The 24,583-nt window shown below is 34.2% G+C and overlaps 1 protein-coding gene across 1 annotated transcript in view; it reads right to left on the reverse strand.

Annotated features, from left to right (window-relative positions):
• PITPNC1 (phosphatidylinositol transfer protein cytoplasmic 1) overlaps window positions 1-24,583 on the reverse strand; it is a 355,282-nt gene that overhangs the window by 127,396 nt on the left and 203,303 nt on the right. Inside the window, exon 5 of the mRNA XM_074260561.1 lies at window positions 19,481-19,552. Coding sequence (XP_074116662.1) covers window positions 19,481-19,552 — 72 coding nt within the window. The remainder of the gene's footprint in view (window positions 1-19,480; window positions 19,553-24,583) is intronic.

The following is a 24,583-nucleotide window of genomic DNA, read 5'->3' on the forward strand; positions in this document are numbered from 1 at the left end:
TTCCCTATCCTTTCTTCCATATTACATTCTTACACATTATAATCTTCTTACACATTACAATCATATTAAAAATAGTAAATTGTAATCTATCTTCCTCAGTTCGATGTAATCCTTTTGTCTTCTTTTTCCTTCCTCTCTTAAAATCATCCAAACAGAATTAAACTATCACAAGATTCCATGTGCTTGCATTCCAATGCTTCTATTTTCATTTAAAAGCTTCTGCTCAACTCTAACTTTTATCATAAATACTTCAAAAATTTGGTATTTTATTAAATATTCATTTTGGTAAACTATTCTTGGTTCCAAATCTCTATCTTTTACTTTTTGAAATGTCATATTTCAAATTTTTCTCTCTTTTATTAAAGTTTTACCATTTTTATTTTTATTTTTATTTATTTATTTATTCATTCATTCATTCATTTATATATTTATTTATTTATTTGTTTGTTTGTTTATTTATTTATTTATTTTGCTGAGGCAACTGGAGTTAAGTAACCTACTCAGGGTCACATAGCTGGGAAGTGTTAAGTGTCTGAGAGCACATCTGAACTCAGGTCCTCCTGACTTCAGGGCTGATGCTCTATTCACTGCGCCACCTAGCTGCCCCTCCAACATATTATTTAATACTGACTGATTTCTTGGTATTTGAATTACTTGTAGTTGTTTTTTATTTTTATATCAGGAACCTCTAGGTTTTGGCTATGACATTCATGAGTGTTTTTTCAATCTTTTCTTTTAAAAGATGAGCAATAGAGTCCTTTTAGTTTCACTTTGCCTTTTGATTAAAATATATATGGATAGCATTCTTTTATGAAAAATAGTGTCTAAGAATTTTGATTTGTTATTGTTTTTTAAGGGAGTCAATGAGCTTTAATTTATATTTCTTAAATCTGATCTCTTGGTCAGCTGAAAGAAGATAACTTACATTTTTTCTGTTTTTTTTTTTTAAACAACTTTTTTTTTTTTTTTAAACTTTATTCTCCTATTGATGAGTATTAAATGATGAGTAAAAAATTGAGGAGTAAACTGTGGTCTAAACAGAGATGATTCTGTTCCTTTTCTCTCTCTCCTTCCTTCCCCAAAGTAACCAATGGCGGGTTCGGCAGCAAAGGAATTTGCTACTTACTGCTGTATGGAAACATAGTCTTTATTGATTAGAATGGAAACACCAGAGAGCCGGTGGGCAAAATGGCTGCATGGTACAAGGCCATTTGCAAAGAGAAGATTCCCGTTCTCTCTTTTATGCAGTGATGTAGGGAGGTTCCTGAGAGTGATGTAAATAAGATAAGGATTCTCTTGTTATCTTTTGGGGACAGACAGAAATCTCTTCCCAAAAGGAATTTCCTGATGCCATTTGGTCTATCTGAGCAGATTAGAATGGGGGCTGTAAAACCCTGGCCATCTCAGATAGCCCAAACTAGTTTGACCAGATCTTGTATCAAAGGTCCAAGTCCCAAAGGAAGTTGGAGATCAAACAAGGAATACCAAAGGGGCTACCGCCCTCAACACTATGGTCTCCTATTGTCACAGTGTTCTATCTGGCCCACTCTATTTTATGGAATACACTCCTTAGGTAGGATTATCCACTTTCTATTCTAAGCTACTTATTCTTTAAATTAAAAAAAATTCCCTCTTGGGTTCATATTTTATTGATAGTTTCATTTTTCAATCCCTTGCTTCATTTCTTCCATCTACTCTTAGAATCCATTTGCCCAAATCATTTCTCCCCTGTAAGGCTTTGCTTGTACCCATAATGTCTTTATTGTATCTAGTGTCATCTTCAATTTACTTACAGCTCCAATCTTAGTTCCCAGCTTAGGATCTCCAGATCTTTGACGCCTGACTGCTCCTAATTTCTGGACTTCTCCAACCATGCTTCAGCTACCTTCTCAATCTGGGGGATTCCTTTGCCTCAATGGTCCTATCTTCCCAGAAATGAGTTCCTTCCAGAACATTTAACTCGAAAAAAGTACTCCAACTAATCAGCTTTCACTCTTTACTCTCCAGAGTTTATTGATATGTCTCAGTCCATGTTTCCCTTCACCTCTACTTCATCCATCTCATGGGCTTCAGCTCCCTTTAATGCCTCTTTCTCCATTAGAATATATACTCCCTTTTTGGTTTGTGTTTGTATTCCCAGCACTTAGCACAATGCTTCACACATAATAAGCTTTTAATAAATGCTTGTTAACTTGACTTCTACCCCTTTTCACACTCTTGTGGTATCCTCAGGCTCTATTCAATCCTGTCCCTCTTTTCCAGTGCTCTTCTTGTTGGCTTCTCTCTTCCTTGGATGTCAGTATTATCAGGCATCAAAGCCCCTTGTGTGACCTTCACTGTTCATGGACTATCTTCAGTTAGACTTCTATGGGCTTCTGACTCCCACAACATTGGAAGTAAATACTGCAGAGTTCATTCCTTCCATGAACCCAATCCAGGGTTATAAGATTGAAAAGATACAAGCCTATATAGCTGAGATCTCATTGGCTTTGTCACTTTCACAGTATTCCAGCTTTTTTTGTCACCCTGAGCTGAATGGAGAAACTTTCTCATTCTTATTGGATTTCTAGATTTTTAACGTGGACTCTTTCAAAAGAAAAATATTTGGGAAACATCTGGGCTCTGCTACAAATGTGCCATCTTAACTAGAATTCTTCTAGTTTTTAGATTTCATTTGAGCTATAAGCGTGGATGATAAGAAAATAATCCTCTTCTAAAGGATCAATGATACTAATTTTTTTGGAGTGATTTGATGAAGTCAACTCTTATGGAAACTTTGCAAGGTCTATTTATTAATAACTTGATTAGCATGCCTAAATATAAAACAGTTACTTCAATCATCAAGCATTCACTAAGGATTTATATGTCAGGTAGAGAGCTAGGTGATGAAGATACAGAAACAAAAAACCAATTCTTGGTATTTTTGACCAGCTAGTATAGAAGTTGAAATATACTGTTCTTGAAATCTTCAGATGATCTACAAAATGGTTGTAAACAGATGAACAATTCCTCAATAAATATTAGAAAGTAAATGTAACTTAATATGACTTAGCAAACTCTTCAACTTTGAGTTTTTTAATTCAAATTTATTACCTAATTCAGAGCCAGGCAGTTATCAACTGGCCTCCAAGACATAGAGTTCTGTGCTTGTTTCAGACTCCCCTCCACCCCAACTTCTTCCCTAATGCTTGAGTACTTACATATTGATGTTTCTCTAAATACACTAGCTTCCTAATTCCTCAATCTATTTATCTTCTGAACCTATTTTGCTATTTAATCTCAACTATATACAGGGATGGGTACACACTTTATCTTGCCACCACTAACAAATATTCCATTTCTATGTTCCAGGTTTAAGAGTCAGAAAAATTAATGCAAATCCTATCAATAACACTTACCAGATGTATGACCATAGCAAGTGCCTTAACCACTTTGAACCTCAGTGTCTTATCTATAAAATGAAATGATTTAATTAGATAGTATATAAGGTCCCTTCTAGTTCTAAATCAATAATCCTATGAGCCAAGAGTTTCTATTTCCATTTATCCTTAATTATGAAAGGAAAGGATACAATTTGGAACTCAAAACTGTTTTTAATGTTAAAAATTGTTCTAATATGATTGGGGAAAATATAAAATAAATACAAAATATTATATGTAAATGTGTGTGTGTATGTGTGCATTTAAAGAGTATCTGGGTTCCAGCAAGATTCAGTTTAAATACCACTTCCTGCAGAAGATATTTGCCACAAAGATTACCTTGTTTTTACTTTATATTTCTTATATCAAAGGGCTTTCATGTAGAAGGAAAATTGGTCCTTTTTAATTTTTTTAAGGCAATGGGGTTAAGTGTATTGCCAGCATCTAAAGACAGATTTGAACTTGGGTTCTTCTGACTCCAGAACCAGAGTGCCATACCCCAAAAGAAATTAGTCTTATTCTATTTCAATCCACAGACTACATCTTTCCCTAGAAAAGAGATAGATTGACTCAAAGAACTCTGGGGATATATGCATCCTATTATCATCTTAACTAACCTACTCTATATAATCTGTCTCTCAAAGGACAAAGGTCATACAGAATACTTGGAGAAGAAAATCATGGACTCTATGTAGAAATCTTGAAAATCAAACTTACTTTCCAGAAGATCAAATCTTTGGTCTTAAGAAAATTAGGCTATAAGGTCTCAATAAGATCAAAAGATGAATCCTTGAACCTTTCCACATTAACCCAGACTTAATTTTACTATCCTTGTGCTATAGGCATATGGTCCACCATATCTTCCCTTTGAGCCAAGAATAACTAGATTCTTTTGGGGGGAAAGTAAATGGATATAACACAAAAGTTTAGTTTAAAACATGAGAAATCATTTAAAAATAAATGGGAAACTACTTTTAAAAATAGCTTAAAATAATATAGAAGTACATTTTCTCCCCTGAAAGTTGTTAGGTCTTTTATAGAAGCAGAAAAAGGCTAAACATTTAGGAATAATAAATTCTGAATGAATGAATTCATAAGTGTAAGAAACAGAAGGGTAAAGACTTTTATTGGTTGGAGCTGTGAACAAACACAGGAAAGGAAGAGTTTGAGCAATTTGAATCCAAGCTTTTTTTTTGTTTGTTTCTTCTTCTAGATTTATGATGAAAGCATACTGACAGGTAATTATATGCACCTGAGCCTTGAATATCATAAAAGGCTTGATAGTGTCTATTATTATCCTTCCAAAAGACATAAGAAATCACTGTGGGAGAGATGTACTAAAATGCATAAAATTCATTGCAATTGGTCTATGGGATACTCCTTTAGATATCAAACCAAGTTTTAACCATTTGTGAAAAGTCACCAGAAACAGTAAAAGGAAATTACAAAGTTACTAGTGAAAGTTGTTGAAGTGCTTTCCATATAGATGACTTATAAGTCTTATTCTCTAGGCTGAAGTTGGTCAAAATAAGCTTTATGAAACTTATTCAGCCCACTTTCTACTTAGTTTAATTCCTTCTATTTGGTGTGATTCTCCCACTATTTTCCCTACTCCCTCTGTAAATAAAATGTTTATTTTTGTGTTTGGAAGCTGATTGCATTTTGATGGAAGGGTTAAAGAAATATAACCCAGAAGCTTAGGCTTCTATGAGCAGAATCCCTCTTTGAGAACTTAGCTACGCAAATTAAAAAACCAAAAATAAGATAAATTCAGTTCTATATAATTTCTGGAAGACTCCCTCACATGAGCAAAAATGACATTGATTAAAAATCATATATCAATTTAATAAGAATAATGAATTTAATTTAATAAATAAATTTTAAAATAATAATGAAATAGGGAAATCCTATGGTCTAAATGCCACAGAAAAAGAGGGAAAGGCCTCAAAATGTCTTCACAATTACAGAAGGAAAATCACACTAGTCTTGGCTCTACTATTTACTGGTGACCTTGAAAAAAAAATCATGCAATGATGTATAGTGAAAGATCTCTTGCTTGCCAAATGATGATAATACAACCATAGCTCCCATTTACCCTGGTTATGGATTGTTTTTATATAGTTGTCTTCATGTTGCCTTTTCCATTATTAGGGGTATCAGCAGCTTGAAGGCAATGACTATTTTTTAAAAAAATTTTCTTTGTGTCCCCAGCACTAAGTGTAGTGCCTGAAATACAGTTAAATATAATACTTGTTGTGTGATTAACATTACAAATAAAATAAAAATATTTTAGAAAAATAGCAAAAAGTACTTTAAAAAATAACACTTCTAGGGGCGGCTAGGTGGCACAGTGGATAGAGCATCAACCTTGAAGTCAAGAGGACTTGAGTTCAAATCTGGCCTCAGATACTTAACACTTCCTAGCTGTGTGACCCTGAGCAAGTCACTTAACCCTAATTACCTAGGAGAAAAAAAAAAACACTTCCTATAGGTTATTCCCTCAACTCACATTTGCATAAACGAATTGAGTTCTCAGAAAAGTAACTGTTATTCTAAGTTGTAGGAATAATTCTGAGGATAGCTATTCCTAATGTGGTAGTTCTTAAATCCCCAACAGGGTTCTTCCTATTAATAATTAGTAGCCTTAATTTTAGCAAAGGCATTTACTAATATGAAAAAATATGGAATTTAAAATCATGTGAAATGAATGCTAAAATTGTCTTGGCATGTAATTGGGGAAATGCTATTTTTAAAAATAGCAAAAAATAATTGGCATAAAACAAAAAAACAGCCCCAAACCCAGCCCAAGCCCCAAGCCTAGACCATATTCTTATCAAACCACAAAGATTCATGGGAAGAGTGAAATCAAATTTTAAGTACAATAGTAGCAAAGCATATGTTTAGAGAATTATGTAGGAAAGAATAATTCATAAATGGTCTTGATAATCTTTTCTTTGTAGAATTCTCATGAAATTCTTCATAGGTATAGATTTCTATTGGATGGACCACTCCACAAGACCACAAACATATATTCCTCTCTTGAGACTAGCACTTCTCTCTACCACAAATCATCTTGCACTCTGAAGCTGTCTTTTTCCTTAGGAATCTTTCCACATCTGCTTTTCCTTAGTGGTTCTGAACTGAAACCAGGCAGGGAATATCAGTTCATGATCCAAGAAAATGGCTTCTAATTGGCAAGTTCATTCAGATGACACTAGTAAAAGACATTATAAAATATGACTTTGTTTGCTTTCAGAGCTTTGCTGAATCTAGGGAGGATCATCACCAAGTTGGATGCAGGGATCTGAAATCTTTGGCAAGCAATACTTGAAGACAAACTGCTAAATTATAAAAAGGTTATAACCTATTAATGGAGGGAGTGTCCAAAAGGATGAAATTACAGATGCTTAGAATATCATAGTAATAACTGCAATCTTTAAAATTAGAAGAAGGCTATCGTTAGAACATAACATTGTCTTCTATGCCAGAGTTCCAGTCTTAGTGACACAAAGGAAGGCTTTTTTTCCAACTACATGGAGCACAGGGCTGATATAAAATCTCTGATCAAGAACAATACCATATGAATGAAGGAAATATTCTAATGGCACTAAGACCAACTCTCCACTATCTCCAAAATTAACGGAATTAAATTTATATCTGAATATGGATTCTTCTTTTCCGATCTTAAAACAGATAGTGAAGTGGTTTATTTTACCTAATTATGTCTTCAACAGTTTGGCAGTACAAAGAGAAAGACAATAGTGATAGATGTTGTTTGCAAGCCTTCCATCCTAGAAAATGCTCAGAGGAAATCAGGGATTTTGTAGGCAGCTGCTCATAACAGTATAAGGTTAAAAATAGGACTATAAAAGATGAAGGCTCTGCAAGCCTATCTAAAAATAAATAAGTACTCTTTGTAATCCTCAATTATAGGCCATTTAAGGAAAAGACAAAAACATTCAGATACCAAAAAATAGGGATGCCTAAAGTTCTCATGAGTATCCCAACTTTATAAATTAATTTCAATATAGTTATGGAATGTAGAATAAAGTACTAAGTAAATGCCAGCTTTTAAAGATCCGCAAACAGTGGAAAGGGGACAGAGGAGAAAGGGAGGTAGGAAAGACAGAATAAGAATGATTGGGAGAATCCCCAAAGAGTCTTTGCTGAGATTGATGGGTCCCAGCTTCATCACCTGAAAAATCAAGCATAAATTGACTAAAAGTTAATTCAGATGTTAAATAAATTTAAAGTTAATAATCAAAAGGTGGTTTGGGAAGGAAAATCACAAAAACTCATTTATAGTAGCATATGGTCTAAGATATTAGTTAAAATCTAATTTCTATCAAACTGATTTCCAGTTTTCTGAGTAGTTCTTATCAAATAGAGTTTATAATAATAATAATAATAATAATAATGATAATAATTAACATTTATATAGCATTTTAAGTTTATAAAGCGCTTTGCAAACTTTAAAGTGCCATATGAAGTCCTTTGGACGGGAAAAAGGGGGAAGGGAATGAGAATGGTGAGGGACCTTTACAAATATCTCATTTGACTAGAAGCACCTATACCCACCATCCCCATTTTACAGAAGGTGAGGCTCAGAGGTCAAGTGCTTTGTCCATGGTCCTGAAGCTACTCTTTTGACTCCAAATCTTTCTACTGAATTATGGTCCCTCTTTTTCAAAAAGACAAACTACTCAGAATTCAGGATTTCTATTTTACAGATGAAGTAAGAACAATGAAAAACCATTCACTGTACTATCAACAGTTAGAATGAAACTTCTGAATCAAAAACAGAATTCCATAGGAAACTATTTATTAGTCCAATTCACTCAAAGGAGAATTCCAATCTAGGAAAGTGAGGAAACCAAATAAATCCTAAATGTTTCTTTAAGGGAATCCACAAAAAAGAAATAAAGGAAAGACTAATACTGAAGATATTTCCTATATGATCTAGAATAAACTATAAACACCTCTCTTTAGCTTTTACAGCCCTTAATAATTTGACTATCTTTTTTCTCATTACACTCTGTAATACAATAAAACTTGCTTTTTCTCACATATGATGCTCTATCTCCTGTTCTGGTGCCTTTTTATTAACTATCCCCCATGCCAGGAATGCTCTACCTCCTCTTTTCCACTTGAGAGAATACTTGTTTTCTTTTAAAAGGAAACTCAAACACTTCCTTCTACATAAAGCTTCTCCTGATCTTCCCCAACTGCTAATTTCCTTACTCTCAAACTACCTTGCAATTATTTACTTTGTATTTATTCACTCTATATTTATCCTGCATATATTTATATATAAACATGTCTCCTCCTTTAAAATGCAAACTCCTTGTGAATAGGAATTCTTTCTTTTCTTTGTTTCTTTTTCTTTTTTCTTTTTTTGTATTTGTATTCCCATTGGCTGATGTAATGCCAGGCACGTAGTAGGTGCTTAATATATCCTCAGTGCTTAGTACAGTGCTTGAGACATAGTAGATAATTAATAAAGACTTGACTGGAAAACACTGAAGAATGGACTTCTTGACTGAAAAACACTGGGAAATGGACTACTTCATCTGTGTTAGTAATAATGTTTATTATTTATTAATCAATAATGTCCTAATGAAGTATGATTTGGAAAATATGATTAATATTAACAATTTGTATATTCAAAAGTCCTTTTATTGGAATTTAAACAAAGACATTGTAAATAGTCCTATTTAGGGAGAACAGAAGAAATACATGATCATTGGAGAATAACTCCTGCCCATCAATTTTGAAATGTGTAAGTTAGCTTTAATTAACATTTTAAAATTTCCTTTTGCAAAGGTATGAATACGCCACCCATCAGGCCAATCCAAAATCAAAATTCAGGTGGCAGTGGCTTCCATGATAAACACTTCCCAAACAAATAACCACCCACTTTAAATGCTCCTGGCAATAATTAACACCAGCACTCAAAACTCTATAGTTATGCTGGTAGACAAATAATAGCACCTAATACTGGCATAAAGCCTTCCTTTCTAGGGCTAATTGTGCCCTTAAAAACCCTTTTTAATATTTTCATAAAATAATGACTCTAAATTTTAAAAGACTTTTCTTTTGTGGACTAGTTAATATAATTGCCTTTTTAGCAGTTTTCATGTCATAATTGTTACGTTAGTCTTTTTTTTTTCAAGAGAGTCAAGAAGGTATTTATATCTAGTCACTACCATAACCACATTTAATTTTAATAATAATAATGAGACATGAGTAGCTAAATACAAAACTTAATTTAGTCCTATGCTACTTGGAAAATGAAATAAAAGGATGAAAAAATTTTTACATTTTTTTTCTAGTCAGTAATCAACAGAATCATTACTAGTTTCCTTCAATATAATTATTGCTTTTTATCATATTCATCATCAATTTCATTAAATCATGGAGAGCTGGAAGAAGGACACGATTTCAGATAGTGGTAAAAAGAATGGCATGACTATTGGGAAAGTCTAGATTAACTGGAAGTACTCTTGCATTATTATTAAGCAAATAATATATTCCTCACAGTTATGACATGTTCTGAATTGAAATTGATGAAGCCATCTAATTGTCTAACTGAGAAATGAATGTAAATGGAACTTGTCTAGGTATATAAACTGATGCTTCTAATTAAAAACAGTATTAAATGTAGGGGAAAACTATATCTATAAGCCTTTAGAACAAAGATCTACCAAAGGGTAATGGGAGAGACCGAAGATAATAAATAGTAACACTTTAGATTTTGCTGGATATTTTAACTGATGAGAATGCAAAATATATATTTCCTCCTAAAAATAGCCTGAAAGACTTAGCTGGTCAGCTGATTATGTGTCCCTTTACTTCCATTCAACAGGAGTACCACAAGGATAAAGAAAATTACAGGAATACAGGGAGGAGGGCAGAGAGGGAGAGGGTGAAACAACCCACAAAATATGGGAATTAAGCAATATTAAAGTTCATAGGGCCATAGATATAGAGCAAGAAGAGACCTCGGAGGTGATCTTCTAATCTAAATCATTTTATAAATAAACAAGCCCAGAAGTTAATTGACTTGCCCAAGATCTCACAAGTAGTGAGTAAAAGAATTCTTTTCACTCTTAAATCCAGCATACTTTTCAAAGCACCACAATATTAAAGGACAAGGGCATTGCACATGTACACTGGCACAATGAACAAACTCACTCTGTACCAATGAAAACATTTTAAAGGGCCTCCTCATCATGTTTGCTTAACCCAGAGCATGTTCTGACATTAAGAAGTATTTCCTTTGAAGATAATAAAAGTCTCTGCCCATTGCAACAAAAAGTTAACATTCAGAGGGCACTGGTTTTTTTTTTTTCATGTCATATGAGGGCATTGGTTATTTCTGTTTTCAGGAAGTTTATAATTAAAAATAGGAGTGCTCCCCCAATTTTTTTCCAACCAGAGTAACTGGGTTATCTTTTTCCCCTGTTTTCTTTATGAACCAATTTTTTATGAAACATCTATTTCTTTCCTTCCCACCAATCCTTTGCCCCACTTAAAACACTCTCATTCTCTCTCTCTCTCTCTCTGTCTCTCTGTCTCTCTGTCTCTCTGTCTCTCTGTCTCTCTCTCTCTCTCTCTCTCTCTCTCTCTCTCTCTTTCTTTCTCTCTCTCTCTCTCTCTCTCTCTCTCTCTCTCTCTCTCTCTCTCTCTCACACACACACACACACACACACACACACGTAACAAAATATTCATAGTCACGCAAAACGAATTCCCTCATTGGCCACATCCAAAAACTATATCTGTTCCATTCTGTTTCCTGAATCCGTCATTTCTCTGTCAAAGGTAGATAGCATGTTTTATCATCAGTCCTCTGGAATCATGGATGCTCAATGCATTGATATTCATGATTATTTTTCCCCAAATCAACCTGAGACCCTGAGCACAGATGGAGAAAAAGGCACCCTAGGATGACTGCTCTGGACTCACTGGGAATCACTCAGCAAATACCAAAGAATGGACAAATAAATTAGGAATACAAGAGAACAGCTGAAATCAAAAATTCAAGATAAAAAAAGGCCAAGTTAAAAACTTAACTTAGAAGTAGATAAATGAATGGATAAGAAAGACAAATAGAAGAATGAGTAAAACTTCAAAGAAAGGTCAAACCTTACTAATGTGAGGGAAAAAGAACTAAAAAGACTTAATGAAAAAGAATCCTATGGGCTCCCCCGAGATCATGGAAGAGTAATTACAATTCCCAGAATGGTTCAAAAGAGAAATAAAATTTTGTAAAGTAGAAAGCAGAAATAAAATTTAGTTGGAAAACAGAGCTTTCTATGTAGAATTTAAAAACATAATAAAACCAAAATTAAACATGAGTAAGCTCCTCCATCCAGACTGTGGCTATATAAGAAGCCAGTTGGAAGACTGCAGGAGATGTGATTGGAGCCCTTTTTGGATTCTTATAGCCAGCATGGTTTCTGGTATACAGGGCCTGAAATCAGCAAGATCTTAGCCTGTCTTATTGGAGCTGCAGCAGGAAACAATCACATTTCTCAGTAGGTGATTACAAGTAAACTGGGGAAAACGAGGCACCAACTATATGTACCTCAGGCATCTACAAGACGATTGAAATCAGAGTATATTTTCTGTTATCCTCTTGCAGTCCTGCTGTCAGGGCAACATCAGGGGACAAAGCTACCTCTAGATAGGCAACTGTATATGGAAGACAATCAGTTTTATATACACACACGTGTGTGTATCTTTTGTCTCAACAAAAGGGAACATGTTTAATCCAAAGGTAGTCCTGTTACCAGGTCTGGCCTTATCTTACCCAAGCCAGGATAGAAGAAAAGCTTAAAGAGTGATTAGAATCCTTCAACTCATCTAGAATGGGAGCCCATTAGTAGTACTGCAGTGAGGATGAAACCTGTTTTTAGCCACAATTTCCAGAAGGTAAAAGAGAGGGACAATCAGACCCTTGCACCAAGTCTTAGCACAGGAACTGAAACTTATATTTGACATAAGAGAGTATAAAATTTCTGATATAATAAAGAAATATCATCAGTCAAGAGAAGTCCAGAGGTAAGTTCCAGAAGAATCAATCAAATATTTATTAAATCCTTACTATTTAGAAGGCATTGGTTTAAGTTTCAGCCATACAAAGAAAGAAAGGCAAAAAACAAGGTCCTGTCCTCAAGGAGCTCACATTTTAATAGGAGACATAAAATATATATCAGTGTGCCAAAGATAAATACAAAATAATTAGACAAACACACAAATATATAAATTCAGAGTAGATGGAAGAGAACCTTAAAGGGGAAGGAATTAGTAGCGATTAGTAGGCATTCTGGAGCAAGCAGTATTTGAACTGAGTCTTAAAGGAAACAAGAGATTCCAAGACATAGAATTGTGTCGTTTTCAGTCTTGTTGATCCTTCATGACACTACATGGGATTTTCTTAGCAAAGATACTGGAGTGGTTTGCAATTTCCTTCTCCAGCTCATTTTACAGAGGAAGAAACTGAGGCATACAGGGTTAAGTGATTTGCCCAGGGTAACACAGCTAGTAAATGTCTAAAACCAGATTCAAACTCATTAAGATGAGTCTTCTTGACTTTAGACCTAGTAATCTTTCCACCAAACTACTCATCTGCCTTATACATGGATAACAGGATGGGAAAAGACATGGGAATGGGAAAGGGAATTTTCTGAGTGAGAAACAACAAGGAGGTCAGTTTGATTGGACATAAGAGTGTATGAAGGGAGTAATTTGTAAGCAGACTGTAAAAGGCAGGAAGGGACCAGGTTGTAAAGACCTTTAAGTGCCAAACAGAGGAGTTTAATTTGATTCCAGAGATAATGAGAAGTCACTGGAGTTTAATAAGTAGAGGGTGGGGTGATATGGTCAAACCAGTACTTTAAGAAAATCATTTTGGCAGCTATATAGGGAGGATTGGAATGGGAAAAGACTTGAGACAATTATTTCATTTAGAAGATTATTATAATAGAATGAGAAAGGGTAAAGAGGTTTCAAACCAGAATTATAGCTGTATGATTAGAGACAAGGAGATATACACAAGAGATCTCATAAAGGTAAAAATGATGAGACTTAGCAACTGATTGAATATGTTGATTGCACAAAAAAAGGAGGAAATACATGATAACTATAAGTTCAAGCTCAGAGGAAGAAGAAAAAAATGATTTGATCATAAAAGCTCCAAGAGTAAATGGAAGAATGGAAACAGATTTTCAAAAACGAAGTTCTACCTTCTGAGGAACACATTGGGAGATAATAAACATTAGATCATTGGGTAAAAAAACCTTATGTAAAGAATGGATTCTTTAAAATAATACACTAAAGATAATAAGATTCTAATAATATGCAATAGTATATGTTATATGTACTAGTATGGTATGTATGCCATATTATCATTAATATATATATATGTATATATATATATATATATATATATATATACACATACACATATACACATAGTAAGGACTATAAAAGATTCTAAAGGTAAGATTCCATTAGATAACAAGAAATGTTCAAAAAAAGAGGGGGAGGTGAAGATTGAAAAACCAGAAAACAATATAAGGTACCTATTAATTACAACAAGTTACCTGGAAAAATAGCGTGTGGGATAGGTCGGATGCGAGACCTCCTTCCCAATTAACTAATCAGAGACATTACTAGGTACAAAGAGAAAACATTTTTTTAATCCCTGCAGGGAAAGTCCCATCTGGAAGCCATCCCAAATCCACCATGTGTGCCTAGAACCTGGCTAGCTGCCGGCTTATCCAGGGTTTAAAAGCAAAAGACTTGAGCCTTCTCATTGAATAGACTAAAAGGATGTAACCATCCTTGACCAATGGTCACCAATGCTGGCTGCCTCCCATAGGTCATGTCACTTCCTTCAATTCCTGTATTTCAGGGTTCAAAATGCATCCCTTCAAATGACCTCCCCAGGGTCCTAGTTCTGGGACCAGGGATCATATGACTTAATACTCAGAAATACTTCATCCAATCAGTTACATTCAATAGTATTTTGAGGAAAGAAAATTTAAGAATTATAAGACTATCTACAAAACATTATCAAACAGAAAAACAGTATGACATATTTCAAAAAGTCATATGATAGAATTGTCTAGAACTATTAGATCAAGAAAGGAAATTAAAAGTCGAATCCACAGATCACCATCTGAAAAAAAAAATTAAATTGAAAATACCCAGAAATGTCAAAACCAAAGTCCAGAATATCCAGATTTAAAACAATAACAATAACAACAAGAACTTCAAACCAAAAAAAAAACATAAATAAATTATTTCTAATGAATACTGATGCAAAAATTTGAATAAAATAGTAGCCAAAAGGCTATCACAACATATTAAAACGATTATATACAATGACCAGACTATAGTAAGAATATCAGGCTTGTTTAACATCAGGAAAATTATAAATGTAACAAATCATATTACTTTTTAAAACAATAAAAATCATACATTTACTATTAAGATATATAATAAAAGATTTTGAAAAAACACATTGCATACATTAGGAATTTTTAAAATTTAGGAATAAATATTATTTTTAAAATTAGGAATTAATATATCTCTTAACATTATAAACAGTTTTTTTTTCCCCCCCTGAGGCTGGGGTTAAGTGACTTGCCCAGGATCACACAGCTAGGAAGTGTTAGTGTCTGAGACCAGATTTGAACTTGGGTCCTCCTGAATTCAAGGCTGATGCTCTATCCACTGCGCCACCTAGCTGCCCCTAAACAGGTTTTTTCTAAAAAGCATGGGCTAACATTTTATATCATGGAAAAATATTATAAGCCTTTCTAATAAGATAAGGGACAAATCAAGGAGGATCATTATTACTTAATATGCTTCTAGAAAAAGTAGAAATTCTACTTCAATAAAATAAGACAAAATCATTAGAAGAATAAACATGGGCAAAGAAGAAAAAAGTATTGCTATTTTCAGATGATAAAATGGTTTACATCAAAAACTCTAGAGATTCATTTGCAAACTAAGTCAAACAATAATTTCATTAAAGCATCAGGATATAAAATAAAACTATAAAAAAAATCAGCCTCTTAGCACTTTACCAATAAAATCCAAAAAACATGACAAAAATAAATTCAATTGAAAATAATTACAGATTATATGACATCCTAGGGAATCTATCTACTAAAACACTCTAGGGACTTATAAGAATATGGTCTTTTTTGTTAGTTTGTTTTTGTTTTAGAAGGAAATTGGAGTTAAGTGACTTCCCAAAGTCACACAGCTAGGAAGTATTAAGTATATTAGTCCACATTTCAACTCAAATTCTTCTGACTCCAGGGCTTATGCTCTCTCCACTACACCATCTAGCTGAAGGAAGAATATAGTCTTTATAGAAATAAAGGAAGACTAAAGAATAAAAGAAAAAGCAATTGTTCATGTCTGGGCCACATTAATATAATAAAATGAAAATACTATTTATATTATAGAGTTTGATAAACCCAAGGATACCCAACTACTAGAGTAATAAATAACTCACTGCAGAGAACTAGAAAGAATAGTAGATAGAGCATCAAATCTGTAGTGAAGAAGATATGTATTCAAATCCTACCTCACTCAAACCATCCCAGTATCTTTGCCAAGAAAACCTCCAGTGGGGTCACAAACAGTTGGATACCACAACAACAAAAAACTAAATAACAAAAAATAATGTTTATAACACCAAAGTAAACATTTAAAACGACAAATAAAAGAGTCAGGGTTTACTGTGTCCAGGATCCCGTGTTCAAACTCCCATGAAGGAGTTTAAGGAAGAAAGAGGAGATTCAGTATTACCTCCTTGGGAATTTTCATGTTAGGGTTTCTAGCATAGTCTGACCTTATCAATCAAAAGAGACTCTCAAAATTATGGCCCTTTTCTTTATGAAATTACCACGGCCTGTTGCTTCTTAAAGGTTCCCTTCTTCCCCTTCCAAGCATCTTTTATTTGATCTATCAGGAACTGGGCTCCTCTTTTGAGACTGATTTTAAAGGCCACCAGAAGAATGAAGTACCACTCTTTATCCTACTGAGTTGCTATCTTTCTGATTCATTCAGGAGCCCCATTGACAGAGCTTAATTCATACCTTATAAAGAGAACATCTCCGGAGTGGCCACATTTTATAATTAGTTTAACATCTCATTATTTGGTCCCTTTTCGGTGAGGAGGTCCCCTTTCAACTAAAGACATCATCAAATTTTGTTCAAACAGTAAGACTGTCCAAAAGGTAGGATGCATTCTTTAGATTCTGAGCTATGTACATACAGTATAAATAACATCAATCTAGAGACAACAGAATATTTTACACTATGATTTTTAAAATTCTAAAGTTAATAAATACCAAAAAATTCCCTGGAATTTCCATATATACTATTATTTTTCTTTTTTTATTAATTTTATAGTTATAATTTTTGCATGAGTAATTTTTAAAATAAAGATATTTCTATATTTCTTTGTATTCTTTGTTTACCAATATGTTGCAACATAGTATTTTATCACAATAATGTATCACAATTCATATAGTATCCCTTTAGACATGGACATTAGCTGTGCAATACTGGACAAATCATTTAATCCTATTTGCCTCATTTTCCTCTTCTATAAAATTAGCTGAAGAAGAAAATGGTAAATCCCTCCATTATCTTTTTTTAAATTTTTTTAATTAATTTTATAATTATAAATTTTTGACAGTATATATGCATGAGTAATTTTTTTATAACATTATCCCTTGTATTCATTTTTCCAGATTTTCCCTGCCTCCCTCTACTCCCTCCCCTAGATGACAGGCAATCCCATACATTTTACATGTGTTACAGTGTAACCTAGATATAATATATGTGTGTAAATCCAATTTTCTTATTGCACGTTAAGTATTGGATTCCGAAGGTATAAGTAACCTGGGTAGATAGACAGTAGAGCTAATATTTTACATTCAATTCCCAGTGTTCCTTCTCTGGGTGTACTTGTTTCTGTCCATCATTGATCAGCTGGAAGTGAGTTGGATCTTCTTTATGTTGAAGATATCCACTTCCATCAGAATACATCCTCATACAGTATTGTTGTTGAAGTGTATAGTGATCTTCTGGTTCTGCTCATTTCACTCAGCATCAGTTCATGTAAGTCTCTCCAAGCCTCTCTGTATTCCTCCTGGTCATTTCTTACACAACAATAATATTCCATAACCTTCATATACCATAATTTACCCAACCATTCTCCAATTGATGGACATCCATTCATCTTCCAGTTTCTAGCCACTACGAAAAGAGCTGCTACAAACATTTTGGCACATACAGGTTCCTTTCCCCTCCTCAGTATTTCTTTGGGATATAAGCCCAGTAGCAGCAGTGCTGGATCAAAGAGTATGCAGAGTTTGATAACTTTTTGGGCATAGTTCCAAATTGCTCTCCAGAATGGCCGGATTCTTTCACAGCTCCACCAACAATGTATTAGTGTCCCAGTTTTCCCACATCCCCTCCAACATTCATCATTATTTGTTCCTGTCATCTTAGCCAATCTGACAGGTGTGTAGTGGTATCTCAGAGTTGTCTTAATTTGCATTTCTCTGATCAGTAGTGATTTGGAACACGCATGAGTAATTTTTTTTTTACAACATTATCCCTTGTATTCATTTTTCCAAATTTTCCCCTCCCTCCCTCTACTCCCTCCCGTAGATGACAGGCAATCCCATACATTTTACATGTGTTACAGTATAACCTAGATACAATATATGTGTGTAAATACCATTTTCTTGTTGCACGGTAAGAATTGGATTCCAAAGATATAAGTAGCCTGGGTAGATAGACAGTAGTGCTAACAATTTACATTCACTTCCCAGTGTTCCTTCTCTGGGTGTAGTTGTTTCTGTCCATCATTGATCAACTGGAAGTGAATTAGATCTTCTTTATGTTGAAGATATCCACTTCTATCAGAATACATCTTCATACATTATCGTTGTTGAAGTCATATATACACTATTAATTTATTAGAAACATTGCCAACCATTATTTAAAAAACTTTAAGGATGTCAGAGACAGAAAGGTTCCACATATTCAACAAAATTTAGTGGAAATACCAAAAAAAAAAAAAAAAAAGAAACTTATTGGGAAATGGCTGAACAATTCTGATAAATACATATAATGTGATGATTGTTATGCAGTATGAGAAAAGGTAGTTTCAGAGAAATTTGGGAAGACTTGTATGAACTGATGAAGAGCAAAAAAAAGAATCATGAAAATACAGACAAACGATACATTTATTTAAATGAAATGAGCACCAAAAGGCATCCCACTAGGTACATAATAGGTGCTTCATAAATATTTATTTATTGATTGAATAAATCAATATTATGTGAAATCGCCAATCTTGGCTCCAGAGAAGTAAAGAACTGTCTTATTTTCTTGGCAGAGTGGACTATGAATGTCAAATGCTGCATGTGTAAGTCAAATGTGATATGGAATAATGTTTTCCTTAGCTATTTGGCTTTTATATATAGGTGAGTTCTAGGAAAGTGATCATGGTATAAAAACATCTATAAATTATTTCCCTTTCCCTCCTCCCCAATAGGTTGGCTAACTTGTTCCACATAACTGAGAGAGTTAGAAACAGAATCCAGAAGTCCTAGATCCCAGTGCTCTTCCCTCAGGAATGCATCCTTCCCTCTAACTCCCAAAAGCTTTCTAAAAAGGCAATGACATACAAGCCTAATTTGTTACAAATGCAAAGAAACAAAATCATCACAGGAGAATTAATAACTAGCAAAAAAAAAAAAAAAAAAAAAAAAGAAGGCAAATCCATAGAAAATCTTGTTCTAAAGGTCAGATCCTAAGGCCAGAACCTCTCTGACTATAAAAAAGTAAAAACTGCCTATGATTTTGACTCTGGTCCTTTTTTTTTCCAACTGTATGGCATTTAAGGTCTGCCCAATAAAAATGGATTAATGTGCTTTTCAAAGCCCCTTCCAGGAGTCAGCATGTATATAGTCAGGTCAAAAAACAACAAAAAAGAAAAAAATGAAACTACTCACGCTATTGTTGCTTCCTTTGTTGTCCTCATACTTGGTCTCTATATGGATGGAGAATTTTGGCAAAAATGAGCACTGTAGAAGAGAAAATTTCCATTAGTTAAAGGCTACCATATTTAATATATCAAATTGGCTACTGACTTTACTAACTGGTCTACAAAGAGGAACAATAAAATAAACAAGTGGTAGCCAAAACTCAAAGCATCTACAATATAATGACTCACCCCAATTCCAAAGAACTCATTATTAAACATGGTATCCAACTCCAGATAGAGAAATTGTGAAGTAAATTATGTATTAAAGTATACTTTTTTTCCCCTCTTCCTTCCTTTTTTTTTTTTTTTGGATGGGATAAGGAACATGGCTAATGAGGAACTTTATTTTGTATGACTTTACATATCTATAATAGATTTTGTTTTCCCTGTTTTCTTATTGATTGGGGAAAGGGTGGGAGAAAAGAGGGAACTGAAAAAAAAGGATAAAAAAATTTTAAAAAATAAACTTATCTCAGAAATGAGGTTTTCTTATGACTAGAAAAGAAGTAATTTTATGAACTAGATTTTTTGAGCATCCCATGAGACTATATGGGGAACAAGTTGTAATAAATTGTAAATTAAGGGTTTAAAAAAATTCAAGGCATCTAATTCATCCCCTCCATCTCTTTCATGTTTTTTATATATATACTTATATATATAAAAGAACACATATACATACATACACATACACACACACACACACACACACACACACACACACACACACACACACAGCCCAAACAGTTGAATTTACTGGCTCATGATTGCATAATGGAACTGAAAGTGGAAGTTCTGAGATTCAAGCCCTGGCCTTCTTTACAAAAGAACAAACTGTGAGAGAAATTTGTCAACCCTGTAGCATCTGGCAAAGGTTCGACTTTAGGATCAGTGACCTCATTTAAGCTGAGCATAGAAAAAGCTACTACTTCAAGGTAAGCACTTGAGACAAGAGCCAGAACTTTTTATCTGAGGCAAATATATTTTGTAAATCAAATATGTTTTGCTCTATACACATTCCATTCTATTGTTTCTTACAAGTTGACCTATAGAAAATGGAAGCTATTCTTGGGCTGCCTGCCCTTGAACAGTAACTTCTGTAGTCCTACAGCCACAGATTTAATTTTAGTCATGGGGCTCAATTAATCTCAGGTAGAATGTCATGTCCTTGATATACTGAATTGACAATAAGAGGCAACTGGTTTATGTATATCTTGGGGACCATCCTAGGCAGTTTCATTCATCTTATTCCATAACTTCAGGAGCTAAGGTACCTTAGAAACAATTTCTTGACTCACATTAGTAAAGCCTCTCTCCAGTTGGCACTAAGCCTAGCCTTAACTCTCTGGGTCAATGAAGTGATGCTTCTTTACCAAATATGTGTCTGCAATTTTCTCAAGGGGAAAAAAGTGCCCTTAGAAAATACTGCAGATGCAAGAGAAGGTGAGAAAGAATGGAAATAATTAAAATTCTAAGAGCTTGGGACAATGTTAAGTAAAAGGAGGTGAGGCATCCTAAGTGGCTCCTAATGTCTGAGAAAACATTAGCTTCACCTCAATTACTCATTTCTAAGGGATTATCACCTCATTCCCATCCCAACTATGATGTCAGTGTCCTTGGACATGCTATTAATATTCTTCCTGATACCACATGCGTGTGCACATTTCTGCATTCATCTTCCTTAATCTAAGTAAAATAAACTGTGCCAAAGAAAACATGCAAACAATTAATCCTAATAATTGTGTTTATGAAGAATGATACACTGCAATTATCCATTAACCTCTTCTTTGCTGCCTCCTGACAAATGTGTCACACATCTAAGATGATTCTCAGCAACTGCTTAGCTTAGCTTACACAAAACTTCATGGAGTTTTGAAGGGGAGAAATAAAGAAGTCATTTCTTGTCTTCTTGGGTCACTGAACAAAAAAGAGCATTTCAGAATACCATAGTGACATTATACTGTTAGAGGAACTCAGATAATTGCACCTGTTGAAAAACCTTGTTAAAAGCTTTTAGAGAGATGGTGTTTTCTTATCTATAATTTATGTCAGAGAGGTTGCATGGCATAGTGGATAGAGGGTCAACCATGGAGGAAGGAAGAACTGGTCAAATTTTATTTATATTAGCTGAGGCTGGGCCCTGAGAAATTAAGGGAATTGCTCATGGTAACTGAAGGTCTTGGCCTCTATTCAAAGGCTTTTCAAGATAGTAGAACAGATCTAGATTGTGCCAAGAAGCCAACCTCACCTTTGTCCCTTGGTGAGCCACTAGAATAAGATTTTAGAGGAGATGGAATTAAAGAAACAAAAAACCCAGATTCCTTGTCAAAGAAGAGTCTTGAATTTTCAAAGCTAAAAAAGAGCAAGGCAGTTGATATCTATATCTATATACCTCTCCTTCCTTTTGTGGCTAAATTTCTTGAGAAAGCCATCTACATTTAATGTCTTTCCTCTCTTTCTTTTTGCTTTCTTAACTTAACTAATTTAACTTTTTGCTCTTAACTGCAATCTGACTTCTAAACTTATCATTCAACTGAAACTCTTTTCTTCAAAGTTATCAAGAATCTCTTGATTGCCAAATCTAATAACGTCTCTCAATCCTCATCTTTCTTGGACTCTGCCACATCTGATAATCAATGACTTTCTTCTCCAGGATACTCTCTTTTCTCCAGTTTTTGTGACACTGCATTATCCTGTTTTTTTCTCCTATTTGTCTGATTGTCAGTCTCCTTGACCAGATTTTCATTCAGATCATATCCAAAAACTTCAGATGTTTTTTTAAAGCTTTGTCTTATACTTTCTCTTTTCCCAGTAAACTATTCTATTGGTGATCTCATCCAGGATGTCTCCCAAGGCTTTACCTTCTTATCTTCTCCCTCTATATTATTTTGGCTGATGATCTCATCAACTCCCACAGATTCAATTATCATCTCTGTGCAGATGATTTGTTAAATTAAAGTTATCCAGCCCAACCCTCTCTTTCAATCTCTTATCTTACATGTCCAACTACCTCTTGGACATCTCAAACTCAACGTTGACATCTTTAGCTCAACATGTTTAAAAAGCCTTAATTCGTTATATTTTCCCTTAAGGTCTCCCCTCTTTCTAAGTACCTCTTACTGTAAAGAGTACCATAATACTTCCAGAAACTTAAGTTCATAACATAGGTGTTCATCAATATTCAAATGACAAATCAATTGACAACATCTATCCTTTCAACCTTTTCTAACATCTCTCATATATGTACTCTCTTCTTTCCTCTAACACCATTCCTAACCTTGTTCACACCTTCATTAATTCAAATTTAGACTACAGCAAGAGTTTTTTGATTGGCCTCCCAGCTTCAAGTCTCTTTCCACCTCAGTCCATTTTCTATTATCAATAAATGATCTTTCTAAACTTCAGTCTTATGATATCATATATTAACTCCCATTAAACAAACTCCATTGGTTCTCCATTTCTTTTAGGATCAAATATGAAATATAAATTACATAAAATCTTATGGTTGACTTTTAAAGCTCTTCATAACCTGCTACCTTTCCAGTCTTTCTAGGTTTTATTCCCTTCTATGTATTCTGTGATACAGTGACATTGGCTACCTTACCATTCCTCATTTCTCAATACTGAATAAGCACTGGCTACTCCTCATGCCTGGCCTTATCATCACTTGCTGAATTCCTTCAAGTCTCAGATAAAATCTGGTTTTATTTAAGAAAACGTTCTTGGTCTTTCCTTTCTCTTTGAGACTATTTCCAACTTTCTCTCTCTCTCTCTGTCTCTCTCTCTCTCTCTCTCTCTCTCTCTCTCTTTTTCTCTCTCTCTCTGTCTCTCTCAAGAATTGTTTGTTAGAAGACAATTCTCAGATGATGAAATTGAAATTATATCCACTCATATGAAAGAGTGTTCCAAATCACTACTGATCAGAGAAATGCAAATTAAGACAACTCTGAGATACCACTACACACCTGTCAGATTGGCTAAGATGACAGGAACAAATAATGATGAATGTTGGAGGGGATGTGGGAAAACTGGGACACTGATGCATTGTTGGTGGAGTTGTGAAAGAATCCAACCATTCTGGAGAGCAATCTGGAACTATGCCCCAAAAGTTATCAAATTGTGCATACCCTTTGATCCAGCATTGCTGCTATTGGGCTTATATCCCAAAGAAATACTAAAGAGGGGAAAGGGACCTGTATGTGCCAAAATATTTGTGGCAGCCCTTTTTGTAGTGGCTAGAAACTGGAAGATGAATGGTTGCCCATCAATTGGAGTAATTATGGTATATGAAGGCTATGAAATATTATTGCTCTGTAAGAAATGACCAGCAGGAGGAATACAGAGAGGCTTGGAGAGACTTACATCAACTGATGCTGAGTGAAATGAATAGAACCAGAAGATCGCTGTACACTTCAATACTGTATGAAAATGTATTCTGATGGAAGTGGATATCTTCAACATAAAGAAGATCCAACCCACTTCCAGGTGATCAATGATGGACAGAATCAACTACACCCAGAGAAGGAACACTGGGAAGTGAATGTAAATTGTTAGCATTGCTGTCTATCTACCCAGGTTACTTATACATTCAGAATCTAATACTTAATGTGCAACAAGAAAATGGCATTTACACACATATATTGTATCTAGGTTATACTGTAACACATGTAAAATGTATGGGATTGCCTGTCATCAAGGGAAGGGAGTAGAGGGAGGGAGGGGATAATTTGGAAAAATGAATATAAGGGATAATGTTATTTAAAAAATTACTCATGCATATATACTGTCAAAAAATTTATAAATAAAATTTTTAAAAAACTGATCATCACATAAAAAATAAAATAAAATTCAGAAGAATAGTAGTGAGAAGATGCAAATTTTTTTCACTGTTCTTCATTTCATAAAAGTTGGTAATGGTTCAGTAAGACATTTAAATTATATCATGGGGGTTATTTCAAGGCTTACATATCCACTGGCTGGGAAAGCACCATTGTATAAATGGTTTTGTATCTTTTAAAGAATACTTATAAGTATCTCACCTATCTACTCAATAAACTCCAATGGTTTTCTGACA

The sequence above is a fragment of the Sminthopsis crassicaudata genome, chromosome 4 (assembly GCF_048593235.1).
Source record: "Sminthopsis crassicaudata isolate SCR6 chromosome 4, ASM4859323v1, whole genome shotgun sequence".
Lineage (NCBI taxonomy): Eukaryota > Metazoa > Chordata > Mammalia > Dasyuromorphia > Dasyuridae > Sminthopsis > Sminthopsis crassicaudata.